Source organism: Salvia hispanica, chromosome 6 (genome assembly GCF_023119035.1).
Source record: "Salvia hispanica cultivar TCC Black 2014 chromosome 6, UniMelb_Shisp_WGS_1.0, whole genome shotgun sequence".
Classification (NCBI taxonomy): Eukaryota; Viridiplantae; Streptophyta; class Magnoliopsida; order Lamiales; family Lamiaceae; genus Salvia; species Salvia hispanica.
Genome location: NC_062970.1, coordinates 44,023,581 through 44,041,127, shown reverse-complemented (window position 1 = coordinate 44,041,127; position 17,547 = coordinate 44,023,581). Strand labels below are relative to the sequence as shown.

The following is a 17,547-nucleotide window of genomic DNA, read 5'->3' as shown; positions in this document are numbered from 1 at the left end:
ATTGTTTGGTCAACTTTCAGATGTGAAGAAAGTGGGAAGAAACAAGAGAGGAGGAGATTAGAGAAGTTTTGTTAATACTTTAGAATATAATTTGGCATTGGAAGTTGGATCAAACGTTCATACATGTTTCTAATTACAATTATTCTATTTAATTAGCAGGCCTTTAGTGGTATAATTCTCACCAACTAGTCCAATACACGTGTTCTTCTTTTCCATTTTGTTATTGGGATATTGTTCTCTGTGTCCACAATAGTTTTGTCAAGCCAAGCCCAAGCCACAAATTCTTATCCACAGCCATAAAAAAAACTTTTCTAGTCTAATAGTGGACAAGTCACACCTACAAATCTAATTATTTTTTCAATGGTTGGCATATTATAATTCCATTAGAATAAATATTATCGGACTATAATAATTAGAAAAAATGCATAATTATTATTATTTTGTGCTTAGTGTGTTTAGTTTGGATGTAAATGAGAACACTAGTCAGATTATGAGATTGAAATCATGCTTGTTTTACATGCATAATATGCGTGATAGAAGTTAGAACTGTGGACGTATTTTGTTCTTGACGTTGGGATAGAAGTTAGAACTGTGATATTGTTGTGAGGTACATGGGATAAATATATATGCTAATTATAATGTTAAAGTGTTTCTGATAGTAAATTTGATGAGATGCAAAAAGTTGTGGCATATACTTGAGCAGAAAGTGTGCTACAATAACATAGGATTTTTCATATCTGCAGTAGTTTTGAACAGCTGGGGGAGTGATCAATTGCTAACTCATCATTTAATTGCTAACTACAACTAATTTAAAACCACATGATTTTAAAAAACGTGTGGTCTACAATTTGCCACGTGTAATTTTTGTTTTTATTAATTAAATCGAAAAAAATAAAAAAAAATGCCAAATTAGGATTTTGGATAAAAATGTCAATATAGTGTTTCGAAAATATCAACACAATGCTTTGAGAATGTCAACACAAATTTAGGATTGACATTGTATATGCTTTATATTGACATATTATCTTAGTTGTATTGACATTAGCCTGTGTACGAAAAATACGAAAATTCTAGATTTTTTTTTCAAATTTTGACGTCGGAACATATGCATGTAGTATATCGTTGGAATCCTTATAAAATTATCTTTAATTTGATATATGTTATATGAATTTAAAGTTTTGGGATTTCTTTTAAAAGTTAGTTATAACTAACTTGACATTAATACCCCTATTGATTTTTATTAGAATTAATCATATAGCCTTATTGACGTTTTTTGTTGATCGTATTGACATTTTGTGGTAAATGATCTAGGCCTTTATTTTTGAATATCTAATGACTATTATTGAGTTATAGTTAACCATTAAGTATTGAGTTAGCAATATAACACTCCCCGGAGTAGTAAATAGTAAAGCTTATTAATAGAATCACTATATAAGAGTAGAAATTCCTTCCATGGTCATTCTATATTATATAGAGATAAAATAATTTCATATATCTCATCAATAACTCTTTGACATGCCATATCATTTGGACACAAATTTTGCAAATTGGCGGCTAAAAATGAAGCATCCATTTAGTCATTCTATGGACATTGGGAAAAATATTATATATGTAAATTATATCATATGATGAATTGGCGTACAACCGATTATTAGAAAAGGGTCATTCACATCTTAAAAAGTCTTATAAAGAGGAGGGTTATCCATATTTATATAGACAAGCTAGGATCATCACTAAGTCGATGTGGAACAAGATTTTAAGAATTTTTAACATGCCCCCTCATGTGTGGATCGAAATGACATATCAGACTTTCATCACGTGGGTAGGCAAGAGAAGAGATAAAGAGATCAATACATCATCGACTTGGACCCACTCTGATACCATATTATAAATGAGTCACTCACCCCTTATAAGAGCATTTCCAATGGGAAAAGGTAAGTTGAGAAGGTATATATCTCATTATCTTTTAAAAAAGGTGATTATACCTTCTTAAAAAGTACTCCCTCCGTCCCACATAATTTGAGACAATTTGATCGGGCACGGGTTTTAAAAAATATAATGGAAAGTGAGTTGAAAAAGTTGGTGGGATGTGGGTCCTACTTTTAAAGTATTGGTTTTATAATAAAATGTGAGTAGGAATGAATTAATAAAATATGAGGTCCACTACCAAAAATTGTAAAAGTGAAATGAGTCAAATTATTTGGGACGGACCAAAATGGAATACTGGGTCAAATTATGTGGGACGGAGGGAGTAATGGACTTCAAGAGAAGAAGGTAAATTAAGAAGACAAATAAAAATAACTAACTTTTTACATTTTCTTTTCCAAGAAGAGGTAAAGATACATTCTCAAAATGAAAGAAGGTATAATACCTCACCAAATACTTTTTTCATTGGAGCATGAAATTTTATCAAGAAGAGGTAAATATGGTAGTTATTTCTCTTTACCCCTCCATTTACCCTTTCCCTTGGAGATGCTCTAAGGGGGAGAGTTATCCACACTAGAGCCCGCTCTGATACCATATTGTCACACGCACACACGTTAACACACATGCAATCACACATACACACACACATAGTCACACACCTAAACACATACAGTTTCTCTCTCTCACACACAGTTACACATATAGACACACAACGTCACACACTACACATATTACGCACACGAATGTGCTCATAATTTCTATAAATTCAATTTTTCTCATCCAATTGGCAAATTTTGTATGAAACGAAAAGGTTGTGGCACATATTTGAGCAGATGTGTGCTACAATAACACAGGATTTTTATATGTTACTAAATCTTTACTACTACTACTAAATATTTAAATTGATCTTTTTTATTCCACATTTTCTACATGAATCAATATACATTCAAACAACTCTAAGTTGGCACAAAATTGATGAAAGATATACAAATGCACTTAATCTTGCATCAATATAAGATGCAGCAGAAGATCCTCTTACATCGACAAGCTGAATCTGCACACCTCCATCATTTCTGTCTCTCTCCTTCATCTTCTAATCATCGAGATAATGCTGGTTGATGTACGAGTGCGACACGAACCCCCACATTACCAGCACCATCACCACTGCCTCTGCCTTCAATCCGTTCAGCCAGTGAGATAAACAAAGAAACAAGAACATGAAGCAGATAAAGATTTCTAACAAAGAAACTAGATTAACATGAAATAAGATACCTGCTTGGGTACAGACTAGTCCTCGATGATGATTGAAGGGACATGGCGGACTTTGAGGAGTTCCTGTCCAGATTGCAATAACCTCTCTCTCAATTCCGGCATTTGTTTAATTACTAGTCTCTGAAGGGTAGAAATGCCACTCAACCCCTGTGGAATCCTCTCCAGACAAGAACACTCTCCAATAGTTAATTTAGAGAGAAGGGGCATGGCTCCTGCCTCCACTCTCCACTCCCTCAACTTTCGTAAACCTCTCAATGTTAGGATCTTGAGGCGAGGAAAACTGTTTGCTGGACACTGCATCTCCTCCCCAACAAATGATTCCGGATATAATCGCAATTTTATCAAGCAAGGAAGCTTTCCCAGTATCCCCATTGGATCATCCTCAATCTCGCATTCAATCAAATCCAAACACTTGAGTTTTGAACTCAATAAATCACTCCAGCACTCTGCTAGCGCCTTCCCTAACTCAATCGCAATACTCATTTTATAAAGATTGGGACACGTCAAAACCTTCTCCAGCATTCGCTCACTTGTTAAGTCACAACTTCCTTCAATAGTAACAAAACAATACTCTATCTTGTTCCAGTTCCTAATGTCATTCATGATAACTGACAAGCTTTCATTATCGTGTATTCTTGCTGCAAAACATCGGAGATTCTTCATCCTTTCCATCCATTTAAATTCATGACATCTACTATCCAAGTATAGTAGAGTCTCCAACTCATCTAATCCCTCATCCAATCTTACTCGATAATTTCCAACCTTTTCAAATTCATAGAAAGGAAAATACAAGTGTTTTAATCGCACCATCTCCTTAAAAACATGTGGAACTTTAACATTAACTGAATCTGTTAAATCTAGCGTATCCATGTATACCAAATTCCTAATGGATGACGGTAGCTTATCAAGTTCACATCTATGTAAATGCAAACATCTAAGGTGAACAAGATTAGGGATTCCTCTCGGTAACTTTCCTCCTGCAAATTTGAATCCCACGATAACTAGATCTCTCAACAATTTGAATTTCTGGAAATCAACTATACTTTGTTGGGGGAACTCAATAACATCCAAATTTATATCATTGTATAATTGAAGAGACCTTATACGTTTGCTAGTATCTTCTCCATAAGCAACTGTACGCTCGAGCTCGACTTCACTTCTGAAATTAATTGCCAAATGTTGTATCTTCGTAAGTGAGGAAGCTTCCCGTAGCAAGGTACTGAATTTCCCACCTTGATACTCCAAACTTTTCACTCCAAAATCCTCCTTTTTTCCTAATTTCAAACATAGTTCTCTTACTACGTCATGAAGTTTGCAAGTATCATATTTTGCGGCATCATGATCAAGTTGAATTTCAACTTGAACGATGGACCTGGAAGCCAACTCACCTAAGTACAGCTCAGCGATGTCCATTAAAGTGTGTTCCTCCTTTGCTCCAATATTCTCATATGAAATCATGCCTTGTGCTATCCATCTCTTGTATAGATACGAAGCAGATAACGTTTCATCCTCGTTAAAAATACCCATATACAGAAAGCAAGGCTTCAAATAATAAGGTAGACTTTCATAGCTCAAATTTAGCACTCCATCAATCTGCTCTTCATCTCCATATATGGCTGCTTTTGTATGCTCATTTACTAATTCCCACTCATCAATCGATTTTTTCTGTCTCAAGACCCCACCGAGTAAACAAATTGCCAATGGCAAATACCCACATTTCTGCACCATTTCTTTCCCAATTTTCTCAACTCTTTCTTCCAATGCAAAGTCTGCATATTGAAGTAATATTAAATGGCGATCAATTGTAGTGTAATGAAACTGACCAAGAAGGTTTTTGACTTAGAATTGAGATTATAAGTTCTTTAAAATAAGTTAGTACTTTGAAAATAAATAGTTTTATCATTATATATTCATAATCTTGTAAGTAATGGTAAATTTACAAAAATACTTCTAGCTAGAAAGACTTTTGCTCTTTGGACATTGATATAATATCGATGGAAAGACTTTTGCATTATTTCGGGACATTTTGTCCTTTCTTCAATTTTTTTGCTTTTATGGGCGATTCTTGCTCATTTACTATAACCTCTATATAGAAAATAGATCAAACGGTATCAAGTCATTCGCTAGATTCCTTCTTTATGATTTTCTACCTTATTTTTTATTTTTTCTTCTTTCTCGATTTTATTTCTTCTTTCTGCTTTATTAAGTAAAAAAATTTCCATTCAAATTGAGTTTGAAGATCTCTAGCTCATTTTTTTTGAAGTAGCAATTATTAATGTTGAGAAATAAAATTAAGATGAAAATGTTATTAGCAAAGACGAATGTAAAGATCACATTGATTAGGTTAGCGTGTATCACAGCTACAACATGCAAATTTTGAATAACCCCCCAGCCCATGGTTTTTGGCATGATAATAATAATAATAATAACAATAATAATAATAATAATAATAATAATAATAATAAAAGTAAATAAAAGAAACTGACCTGGAATGGCTCCATGCTGAAATGCTTTATTTTTGAGTAGTTCCAAAGCAGCATCCATATGCAAAAGCCCATGTTCCACTGCCAATCCAATTTTTGCAACATTTTGTTTCCGTGTTGTCACCAATATTTTGCTCTGCAAATCTTGGAAAATGAATGGATGCTTCAACTCCTCCCATTGAGAAAGTTCCCAAACATCATCCAGAACAATGAGACATCGCTTCTCTCTTTGCATCTCACATAGTCTCTCTATCAACTCAAAGTCGCTCAGACTCGAAACCTCCTCCCTTGTTCGTGGCTCATTGTTCATGAATGAAACACCCTTCTTCTTCTTGTTCTGATTCTCTAGCTGCCCCAAAACATCCTCCCAAACTGATCGACTCTCACATTGCTGAGTAATGCAAACTCACGCCGAGAGATCAAAGACGGTCATCTCGTTGTAGAGCTTCTTGGCCATGGCGGTCTTGCCTGACCCTCCCATTACCCACACTGATATAATCCGATCCTCTGTTTCTTTCCCTAGGTAATGAACAAGCAGCTTAAGCTCATCCTCCATGCCTACAAAGCAATCTCCCATCTCGTAATAGGGAAAAGTCTTCCTTGACATGTTGTTTCGAGCCGAGCTTCCCCTCTCTCCATTTGGATTCATGATTATGCTTCTTTTTATGCCGTTTTCTTGCATATCCTTGCTTATCCTCTCCAGACTTGTTGTGATTTGTGAAATCTCGGAGCCTAATTGGTGGAGTGAGCTGCAATCTTCCAAAATGCAGGAATATTTGCGGACGAACTGCCTGAGGCCTCTTCTCCTTGAAGAAACTTGATAAGCTGCGTGTCTTTCAATGGCGGATTCGGATCTGTAGGCGAGATCTCTGATATCCGAGATCCAATTGGAGATAGTTCTGCTTTCATGTCGTCTTTTGTCAGCGTCTTCGAGGAAACACTTCATTTCTTTGAGCTGCCTCTCGAGCTCCTTGACTTGATCGGCCACACCAGCTAAAAACCGTCCCTCTTCCAATAGCAAATCACGGATGGTTTCAAGAGCAATCGACACCACTGCCTCTGCCATTGCAGCAATTCCAAGCTTTAATTTGATTGTTTAGTGATTGCTCAGATGTGAAGAAAGGGAGAAGAAACAAGAAAGAATTAAGAGAGGATGTACAGTATAGATTAAGAACTTGTGCATGTCACGCAATGAAAATGGTACTCCATCATAATATCATATTACGAGTAGTAAACTAATCTCACTTTATTCTTTTCGGTGATTCTTTTCTTATGTTTAACATACATGCTGATGGCGATTATTTACTTTTTTGTTTTTTCAAATAAATGTTTATGCAATAGTATTATTTTATAAGACATTCTAAATGAGAAAATGATGCACTATTTTTTTAGGAATAGTATAAACTCCATCAATTAAGTCACAAATTTATATTGACTTCTAGCTACTTCCATAATGTTTGATGACCAAATACGTAATAACTAAAATGTGTCTCTTTTCAAATCGCTTCACTAGTTGAATTTTGGGTGAATCCGGTTTAAACTTCCCGAGATCGAGAAAATATGCAGTGGAAAAAAACGACGTCGTTCGGCTATGCTCAAACGTCATTTCATTGAAGCACGGGTTTTTTCTTTTCTTTTTCTATCCTTTCTTTACAAAAACCATCCCCAAACCCCAGCCCCATTTTCTCTACCCTGACAACGCCGATATCCACGGATGCCCTCTAGACTCCACATCTCCCTATTCACTCGACTAAAGGGTCTCAAGGGTAGAAATGCCACTCAGTCCCTATTTCTTAGGTCAATATATAAAGTTTATTGGTCACATCATCACCGTGGAAAACGTTATGCACCCTGCTCCCTTCCGGAAGACGAAGGCGATATGCCACCTGCCCGATTCGCTCCAGTACTTCAAAAGGACCGAAATAACTAAACTATTTTGAAAGTTGATGACTTTACATGCAATTGTCATAATCAATTCATATTCATTTTTTTAGGACGCCACAACTAGGGATGTCAATCGGGTCGGCCCACCGGATTTCAGACTAACCCTATTCGGATTGCGGGTCAACCGGGTGCGGACTAGTCGAGTTGTGCTTTTTTCGGGTTATAAAAGTTCAATCCTAATCCCTAAAACTCGGGTTTCGGGTTATCCCAGCAGGTTAATCGGGTTACTAACCGATAAGATTAACATGCGATCAATCTAATAAATAATGATGAAAATTAATTATATTCATAAAATTAAAATATTTAATTATGATAAATTTTAAATATATGTTTAAACTCAATCATAAACATATTCAAATCCTAATATTTGAGATATTTTTTGAAATTTTAATGCAAGTTTTAGAAATTTAAATAATTTTTTAGTAAATTTGAAGTTTTAAATAAAATTCAATATATAATTTGTATATTTAATATAAAATTGAAAGTATTTTTTAGTTATCTACTCCCTTCGTTCCATAGTAATGGCGACGTTTCTTTTTGGCACGAAGATTAAGAAAAATTGTGTTAGGTGAGTTAAGTAAAGGAATAATAAAGTGGAAAATGAAAAAGGTAGAGAGATGGAGAGAGAAAAAAAGTAAGAGAAAATAAAGTAGGTGTGAAAAATTGTGTTGACTTTTACTAAAAAAGGAAGCGACTCTATTACAATGGAACGTACCAAAATGAAAATAACTCTATTACTATGGAACGGAGGGAGTATATTATAAAATTAATCAATGAAGTGTCGAATTAGGAGTGAAAAATAGAATAACAGAAACTTTATCGGGGTTTTGGGCCAGCTCATCGGGTTTTCGGGTTTGGCCCTAACGGGTTGCACGTTAATCGGATGCGGGCTAATCGGGTTTTAATTTAAACGGTCTATAAATTTCCAACCCGAATCCTATAAATTTGGTGGGCTATTCGGCCACTCTACGGGTTTACAGGCTACACTGACATCCCTAGCCACAACTTTGCGGGTTGCTTGTCTTTCTATTTATTTTTTCTTTATTTAATTCAATAAAAACAATTTTTAACTTGGAATGATATACTAGTAGTATATAGTAGAGTACTACTTATAAGAAAGTGATAAATTTCAAATTCAATATAGAAATAATGGCAGAACTCTAGTCCTAAATTCAGCTCGATTTAGGGGGGAAAATGAAGTAATCTTTTAGTGATCTCGTGTCATCCCCTCCCTCCTCCGGCGGCAACGGCTGTCGCCGCCGCGTTGAATCCGCCAATTCCGATCTCTTTCGCATCATTTACGGTACGCTTATTAGGTAAAATCCTCTATTGTTATGAATCGGAAAGGAGTTGAATACTGTTATTGAAATCAAAGATGATTATAGTGTTCCTTCATAAACCTCTACTTTGTTTGATTTCGGTAAGCTGTTGATTTCCGTTGTATGATTGCGATACAGAAAAATTCTGGCGATGGAGAACGGAAGCAGCTGTTTCTTTTCCTATGTAGGATTCCTCAATTTTCCGATTTTGCTGATAATTGGCGCTTCTACCTTGCTTTTGTTCCGTATTTTGTATGTTGTATCTCGAAGCGGCAAACAATTACACAATAGACCTCCAGGACCTCTGAGTACCTTGATAATTCTTGGTTCAGGTAGCAAATTTCTACCTTTTCTTGTCCTTATTTGTCTCCTATGATTGCAGCCACCAAGTTTCACCTCAAAATTTGTAATACTTGAAAAGAAGTTCTGATTATAAGGCGATAATTTGATATGGCTGGGCGCATATTTACATCCGTTATTTGTTTTTTCAGAGTCTCGTTTTGAGTTGTCCTTTTGATCCAAATCTAGGTGGTCACACTGCAGAGATGCTAAACCTATTAGGTGTTATGCAGATGGAAAGATTTAAACCAAGATGCTATATTGCTGCTGCCACTGATAACATGAGCCTTCAGAAAGCTTGTGTGATGGAGGACACCTTGAAGAACAAGGTAAAATACCTTTAGCTACTCTACGTATATGATATTCTTCCTATTGCATTATGATTATTTTGTGCTTTGTGTGTTTAGTTTGGATGTAAATGAGAACACTAGTCAGATTATGAGATTGAAATTATGCTTGTTTTACATACATAATATGCGTGATATATATGTGGACGTAGTTTGTTCTTGACGTTGGGATAGAAGTTAGAACTGTGATTTTTTTGTGAGGTACATGGGATAAGTATATATGCTAATTACTTTATATACACTTACTCATGGATAAAGGTCACTGGTCGTTATGAATACGTTATACGTGTCCATAAATTAGTTTTGTTTGGGTTTTGATGACTAATTGAACACTCTACTACTTTTCCATGCCCTGACAAGATTTTATGTGCTAGGCAGAAGCTGATACGATATGCGCTTCAGATTTTTTGCAAATTTACCGTAGTCGCGAGGTTGGACAGTCTTACATAACTTCAGTTGGCACAACTTAGGTGCTTTAGCCCATGCATTATGGCTGATGATCAAAATCCGACCTCAAGTGGTATTGTGATTTCTTGATACACTCAACTGTGACAAGGATCATGTAGTTTTATTTATTTTATTTGCTCCACTCAATATTTCCCATTTGCAGATTTTGTGCAATGGGCCTGGGACTTGTATACCGCTTTGCGCCATTGCTTTTGGTTTCATGGTTTGCATAACTATGCTCGTCAATATATGCCTTATTTGATTTGGGGTTTACAGAACAATGTTACGTTATACTGCAACTTTCAGGTTTTGGGGATCAGGTGGTCATCCATTTTCTATGTTGAGAGTATTGCTAGAGTCAGAAGGCTATCTTTGAGCGGGTTGCTTCTTTACAAACTACGGATGGCTGATCAATTATTCGTGCAGTGGCCACAGCTGAAGAACAAATACCCCCGAGCTAATTATGTTGGTCGTCTAATGTAACAACTGAAAACTCTTGGCCCCTCCTTGCAGGTACTTCCAGTTTCCCTGATTATACTCTTATGATCTCTAGCTTTATTTCCTTTTTTCTTAGATCAATATATAAACTTTGTTGATACGTTGGTCGAACCATTACCAGATTGAGCAAATATATACAGGGTTAGTTTCATGTTCTTTAAGTTGCAAGATATGACATGGAATTTGTCGTAAACATGGAGCTTCTTTTATTAACTGTACATGTGTTTTATGCCCTATCCATTGAATAGTCTTGAATAACTGTGTGATTAAATATGCCTGAGTTCAAAAAATGCATGAGTTTCACTGAAGCAAACAATATGGCAAGGGCTAATTTGAGGTTGAATTTTACATGATATATGAAGGGGACCTCATAAATGGAAAGGGAGGGGAAAGATGGGGAGAAGCTAGTTACATATAGTTTGTTAGTTAAGTAGTAGTTAGCTGCTGACGTTGTGTGATGAGCGAGGAAACTGAATGTAACACAAAATGCATACTCTATAAAGAATCTGTATACACTTTCTGCATTCTTAAACAATGAAATACCTGTTTCGCAATCCTGATGTTCAGATGAATGCTGTACCAGAACCAAATCTTAATTGAGTACTATACGAAATTAGTTGATGGTAGGAATAGTGATTTACTAAATATTTAAATTGATCTTTTTTTATTTAACATTGTAGACATAAATCAATATACATTCTAACAAATCTTAAATTGACACAATTAATTGAAGATATATACAAATGCACATAATCTTGCATCTACACATTTCCCCAAAACAAGAAAAGAAAAACTAAGATACAGCATAAGATCCTCTTTCATCAACAAGCTGAATCTGCACACCAACATCATTTCTGCCATTCCCCTTCATCTTCAAGTAATTGATTTATGGCACAGACTCCCACATCACCAACACCATCGCCACCACCTTCAACCCACTCAGCCAGTCAGAAAAACAGAGAAACAAGAACATGAAAGCAAACAAGATTTTTCTAACAAAGAAATCTGATGCCAGATTAACATGAAATGAGATACCTGGGTATAGACTAGTCCTCGATGATGATTGAAGGGATGTGGCGGACTTTGTGGAAATCCTGTCCTGATGGTGATACCCTTTCTCTCAATCCCGGCATTTGTTTAATTACAACTCTCTGAAGGGAAGAAATGCCACTCAATCCCTCAGGCATCATCTCCAAACAAGAACACTCTTCGATCTTTAATTGGGAGAGAAGGGGCATGGCTCCTGCCTCCACTCTCCACCCCCTCAACTTTGGTAAGCCTATTAATTCTAGCTCCTTGAGGCGAAGAAAACTATTTGCTGGACACGTCATCTCCTCTCCAACAAATGATTCACACCTTAATTGCAAGTTTACCAAGCAAGCAAGGTTTCCTAGTATCCCCATTGGATCATCCTCAATCTCGGACGCATACAGGCTCAAAAACCTAAGTTTTGAGGTTCTCAAGTCACTCTCGCACTCTGCTAGCGCCTTCCCTAACTTAGCCTTAGTCCACAAGCCATGAAGGTTGGGACATTTCAAAGCCTTCTCCAGAATTCGCTCACTTGTTAAGTCGCAGCTGTCTTCGATATAAACTCTACAAAATACTATCTTGTTCCACTTCATAATGGCCTTCATGATGGCTGATAAGCTTTCTTTATCGTGTATTCTTGCTGAAAAATGTCGGAGATTCTTCATTCTGTCCATACATTTTAATTCATGATATCTACTATCCAAGAATTGTAGACTCTCCAACCCATCTAATCCCTCATCCAATCTTACTCGATAATTTCCAATCTTTTCATCTCCATATAAAGGAAAATATAAGTGTTTTAATCGCAGCATCTCCTGCAAAACATTTGGAACTTCAACATTCATTGTATTTGCTAAATCGATGGTATCAATGTATACCAAATTCCTAATGGATGACGGTAGCTTATCAAGTTCACATCCTTGTAAACACAAACTTCTAAGGTGAACAAGATTAGTGATTCCTCTTGGTAACTTTCCTCCTGCGAATTTGAATCCCACGATAACTAGATCTCTCAACAATTTGAATTTTTGAAGATCAACCATACTTTGTGGAGGAAACAGAAAAACATTCGAATTTATGAGATTGGTCAATCGAAGAGACCTTATATGCTTGCTAGTATCTTCTCCACAAGTGACTGCAGGCTCGTGTTCAACTTCACTCCTGAAATGGATAGCCAAATGTTGTATTTTCATATGCGAGGAAGCTTCCCGTATCAAGGTACTAAGTTTTCCACCTTGATATTCCAAACTCTGCACACCAAAATCCTCCCTTTTCCCCAATTGCAAACATAGTTCTCGTACTACATCGTGAAGTTTGCATGTATCATATTTTCTAGTTCTATTTGCGACATCATAAGTAAACATAATTTCAACTTGAACTAGAGACCTAGAGGCCAACTCACTTAAGTATAGCTCAGCGATGTCCATTAAAGTGTCCTCTTTGTCTCCAATATTCTCATATGAAATCATGCCTTGTGCTATCCACATCTTATACAAATGCCCTGCATCTATGGTTTCATCCTCATTGAATAATATACCCATATATAAAAAGCAAGGCTTCATATAATAGGGTAAACTTTCATAGCTTAAGCTCAACACTCCATCAATCTGCTTTTCATCTCTATATATGACTTCTTTGATGTCTTTATTAACTAATTCCCACTCCTCCATCGAAATTTTCTTCCTCAAAACCCCGCCGAGTAAAGAAATTGCCAATGGCAAATACCCACATTTATGCACCATTTCTTCCCCAATTTTCTCAAATCTTTCTTCCAATGCCAAGTCTGCATATTGAAGTAATAATAAATGACGATCAATTGAATATTTAGTAAAATTCAGTAAGAAGGTGCTTGACTGAGATTGTAAGTTCTTTAAACCAAGCAACAAATTGACCTGGAATGTTTCCATGGTGAAATGCTTTGTATTTTAGTAGTTCCATTGCAGCATCCATATGTAAAAGGCCATGTTCCACTGCCAATCCAATCTCTGCAACCTTTTGTTTCCGTGTTGTCACCAATATTTTGCTCTGCAAATCTTGGGCAATGAACGGATGCTTCAACTCCTCCCAATGAGAAAGCTCCCAAAGATCATCCAAAACAATGAGACATCGCTTCTCTCTTTGTATCTCACATAGTCGCTCGATCAACTCAAAGTTGCTCAGACTTGGAACCTCCTCCTTTATTCGTAGCTCATGTTTCACACTTGAAACACTCTTCTTATTCTTCTTCTGATTCTCTAGTTGCCTCAGAACATCCTCCCAAACTGATCGACTCTCGCATTGCTGTGTAATACAAACCCACGCGGAGAGATCAAAGTCGGTCGTCTCATTGTAGAGCTTCTTGGCAATAGTGGTCTTGCCTGAGCCTCCCATTCCCCACACTGAAATAATCCGATCCTCAGTGTCTTTTCCTGGTAATGAACAAGCTGCTCCAGCTCATCCCCCATGCCCAAGCAATCTCCCCTCTCAAAAAAGGAAAAGTCTTTCTTGACATATTGTTGGTCGAGCTTCCCCCCCTCCATTTGGGTGAATGTTATGCCTTTTATGCTGTTATTTTGCATATCCTTTTTATCCTCTCCCGATTGATGTAATTTGTGAAAATTTAGAGCCTAATTGGTGGGGTGAGCTGCAACGTCAAAATGCAGGGTTTTCGGAACTGAGTGGGCCTCTTCTCCTTGAAGAAACTTGATAAGCTGCATGCCTTTCAATGGCGGATTCGGGTTTAGACGAGATCTCTGATCTCGGAGATCAATTTGGAAAGGTACTGCTTTCATGTCGCTTTTATCAGCGCTTGGGGGGAAACACTTTATCTCTTTGAGCTGCCTCTAAGCTCCTTGACATCAGCCACACCAGCTAAAAACCTTCCCTCTACCAATAGCAAATCACGGATGGTTGTAGAGCAAAAGACACCACTGCTTCTGCCATTGAACGATACCAAGCTTTGATTGTTTGAACGCTCAAATGTGAAGAAACGGGGAAAAAAAGGAACGAAAGAAACAAGAAATAAGGAATGAAAGAAACTAGAAACAAGAGGGAGGAGAAAACTGGCTGAAGTTCGAGGCTTACATTGCACGCTATTTTTGGGAGTTAATTTGATTAATTAATTTGTTATAATGCAGTTAATGTGGGGCTATATTAATAAATTTATAAATTATTAGTATTTGAAATAAAATTATCTATCTATCCTTACTTCCATACTATCTAAAAAAGGGGCAGTTTATTTAAATTACTAGAACACCTTTTTTGGGGAAAATGGAAAGGAGGGAAAAGATGATTTATTTATTTATTTACCCCCTCCCTTTAAGATTTCCCTTTTCCCTTTTTAGTTTTCCCTAAGATTTCCCTTTTCCTTTTTGGTAACTTTCTCTCTCCCAAATTAAAACTTCCACTTTTTTTGCCTATTAAAAAATTATCTTTTTCTTCTCTCTACTTTAATACATCCCCCCTTTTTTAAAATTAACACTTTCAAAATCCCCAAAACCCCAGCTTAAATTTTTTATTTCTTGCCGAGGATAAAATTCTTTATGTGTTTCCCCAAAGCTTTCATTTTTTATCTATACTAATAGAAAAAAGGAAAAAAAAACATGGAAATTAATGGGCCTCAAATGGACCCCAAACAAGTTTTGAAATAATGATAAATAGATGTAGAATTGATTGAGAATTCATTTATTCATTCATGTGAACTAATATGAACTAATTTTTTTTTTCATCAATCTTTCTAATATACTTATATAATTTATTAATTTATAAAATATTAGATTAAAAGAAGATTAGTTTGTTAAAAAATTATTATAATAAATGCTTATGAGGAGTATATTTTTAAAGGTATATTTGATTATGCTTTCATCAATTTTTTAATATACTTATATAATTTATTAATTTATAAAATATTATTATTATTACTTTTTTATTTTAATTATAATAAACCAACCAAACCAACTAAAAATTTAATTTTAAGAGTTTGTATTTTATTGATTGGTAAAATAAATTTATTGTGGTATAACTAAATTATTATAATGAATATTTGTAGATATAATTAATATAATAATTAAATTATTAATTATATTTTATTCAAGATATATACCCATAGGTACTATTTATTATCTATTTAACTTAAATTATACTAAAGTAAGTATATTAATTGTGAAATTTTAGGTTATTTTAGTATTGTTGGTCTATTTATAAAAGACATGTTTTTAGTCATGGTCAAATGTATGTTGTATTTTCAAGAGATAAAATTATACTCCATCCGTTCCATAGTAGATGTCACATTTGGGAGATGACACGAGATTTTAGGAGATGTTATTTTGTGTGTTAAGTGGTGAAAGTGAATATAATTTACTCCCTCCGCCCGGAGAAGTTGACACACTTTCTTTTTAGTTTGTCCAAAGATGTCACATTTCTTTTGGAAAAAAAGTTATATCCATGAATAAAAAAAATATATTTTCTCTCCATTTAACACACAAAACAAAACCTCTAAAATCCGTGCCATTTTCAAAGTATGCAACTTCTCGGGACGGAGGAGTAATAATTAATGTGAGACGGAACTTTTCTAAAAGAGAAATATGACATCTTTTGTGGAACAAACTAAAAAGAAAAGTGTGACATTTACTATGGACGGAGGAGTATATTCTATAGTGATTGATTCTATTATTATGTTGTTTACTAAAACGTTTTCTATAATTAAAGTATATTTGAATTTTTCTATTTGATTTAAAGTACTTTAATCTATTTTTCAAATTAAATATTGATTTATTCCAATAATTTGTTGTTGATGCTTATACTTTGATGAGGCTGATGACTACGTTTGTTAGAACCTGCGAAAAAATTACGTGCTAAAATGTATAGTGGTTTGGCGAAGCGTATTGCGAGGTGAGACAGTATGGTTCGATGCATAGTAAACGAATCATTACGCCTTCCGGTTACATTTGGCGGTGCAAGATATATGATCTAGAATTACCAAGATGCAATGACTATTTATAGATCGATTGGTTATCCAAATTTGTTTATTACATTTACGTGTAATCGAAGTGGCAGAGATTGTTACTCCTCCGTTTTTTAAAAATAGCAATTATTTTCATTTTGGATCGTTCCTTAAAATATAAACTTTAGAATCTTTCTATTTTTTGGATATGAGCCCTTATCCACTAACTCTACTTTCACTACTTTTCTCTTTCTTACTTTTCTCATTTTTCTTCTCTCTTATTTTACCAATTTTTTTTACTAACTTTACCAATTATACATTAAAACCCGATGTCGTTTTTAATGTTTATATTTTTGAATACGAGTAGATTTGTTGGGGTAAAGGGACTAAAATCAGATGATCGTTCAGATATTGTATATAGGATTTTCAAATTATCGATTTTACTTTTTGGTCTTTATTTAACATATTTTTTATTTTTTCATTTTATTATGTATTTATTTTTTAAATTCTTTTGTCCCATGAGCATTAGCATGGGCGTTAACACTAGTGATTAGTAAATAGTAAAGTTTATGATAGAATTACCCTTAATTTAAGTTTAATCTTCAACTCAGCACAATCGAATTTCAAATAAAATATCTTACAATATGGAATCTACTAGTCTGATGATTGCAACGCCAGTGGTTGTCCTCCATAATTATTGGCTTCCTGCTTTGCTATTGAAATACTCTAAACAAAATATCAATATCCTTTACAATACAAGGAATTCACACACACAGCAATGAAGAGTAGATTCATCCAAGTATGTAGTCCATCCAAGTATGCTCTATTGATTATCCCCTCCATACTTGCACCTAATTAAAAGAAGAAACATATCATTAACATCTTGTAAGTATGTAGCTTCTGCAATACAGAGTTGTACCAGGGACACTCATACAATATAGCAAACTTTCTCTGCATTCTACAAAACAATACCATCTGAACTTTGCATAATTATCTAGCCAAAGTTCATAACCAGAAAAGTA

General features: G+C 35.1%; 4 protein-coding genes and 1 pseudogene across 4 annotated transcripts in view; 2 read left to right on the top strand and 3 right to left on the bottom strand.

Moving 5' to 3' along the window:
- LOC125195444 (putative inactive disease susceptibility protein LOV1) overlaps positions 1-3,016 on the bottom strand; it is a 4,854-nt gene extending 1,838 nt beyond the window's left edge. Inside the window, exon 1 of the mRNA XM_048093592.1 lies at positions 2,923-3,016. Coding sequence (XP_047949549.1) covers positions 2,923-3,016 — 94 coding nt within the window. The remainder of the gene's footprint in view (positions 1-2,922) is intronic.
- The window catches only part of LOC125193563 (UDP-N-acetylglucosamine transferase subunit ALG14-like), an 18,251-nt gene extending 11,629 nt beyond the window's left edge, over positions 1-6,622 (top strand). The window contains exon 7 of the mRNA XM_048091389.1: positions 6,452-6,622. The gene's annotated coding sequence lies outside the window, so the exon portion shown is untranslated. The remainder of the gene's footprint in view (positions 1-6,451) is intronic.
- On the bottom strand, positions 3,214-5,991 carry LOC125195443 (probable disease resistance protein At1g58390). The gene is made up of 2 exons (XM_048093590.1): positions 5,685-5,991; positions 3,214-4,967 (listed from the first exon to the last, which is right to left on the bottom strand). Exons 1-2 carry the CDS (start codon positions 5,989-5,991, stop codon positions 3,214-3,216), a joined length of 2,061 nt encoding a protein of 686 aa, XP_047949547.1.
- Positions 6,623-8,764: 2,142 nt separating the features above from the next.
- LOC125193564 lies at positions 8,765-10,793 on the top strand (annotated as a pseudogene).
- Positions 10,794-12,228: 1,435 nt separating this feature from the next.
- On the bottom strand, positions 12,229-13,974 carry LOC125195442 (putative disease resistance protein At1g50180). The gene is made up of 3 exons (XM_048093589.1): positions 13,497-13,974; positions 12,354-13,387; positions 12,229-12,270 (listed from the first exon to the last, which is right to left on the bottom strand). The coding sequence occupies exons 1-3, from the start codon at positions 13,972-13,974 to the stop codon at positions 12,229-12,231; spliced, it is 1,554 nt and encodes a 517-aa protein (XP_047949546.1).
- Between the last annotated feature and the right edge of the window lie 3,573 nt (positions 13,975-17,547).

Bases quoted from the DNA above. Each gene is read 5' to 3' on its own strand.
- LOC125195443 (XM_048093590.1), bottom strand. From the start codon at position 5,991: ATGAACAATGAGCCACGAACAAGGGAGGAGGTTTCGAGTCTGAGCGAC. The intron at 4,968-5,684 runs GTCAGTTTCTTT...TTCAATATGCAG, and splicing joins TCAGCATGGAGCCATTCCAG to ACTTTGCATTGGAAGAAAGA.
- LOC125195442 (XM_048093589.1), bottom strand. From the start codon at position 13,974: ATGGGAGGCTCAGGCAAGACCACTATTGCCAAGAAGCTCTACAATGAG. The intron at 13,388-13,496 runs GTCAATTTGTTG...TTCAATATGCAG, and splicing joins TCACCATGGAAACATTCCAG to ACTTGGCATTGGAAGAAAGA. The intron at 12,271-12,353 runs GTAAGATTGGAT...ATGTATGGACAG, and splicing joins AAAAGATTGGAAATTATCGA to AATGAAGAATCTCCGACATT.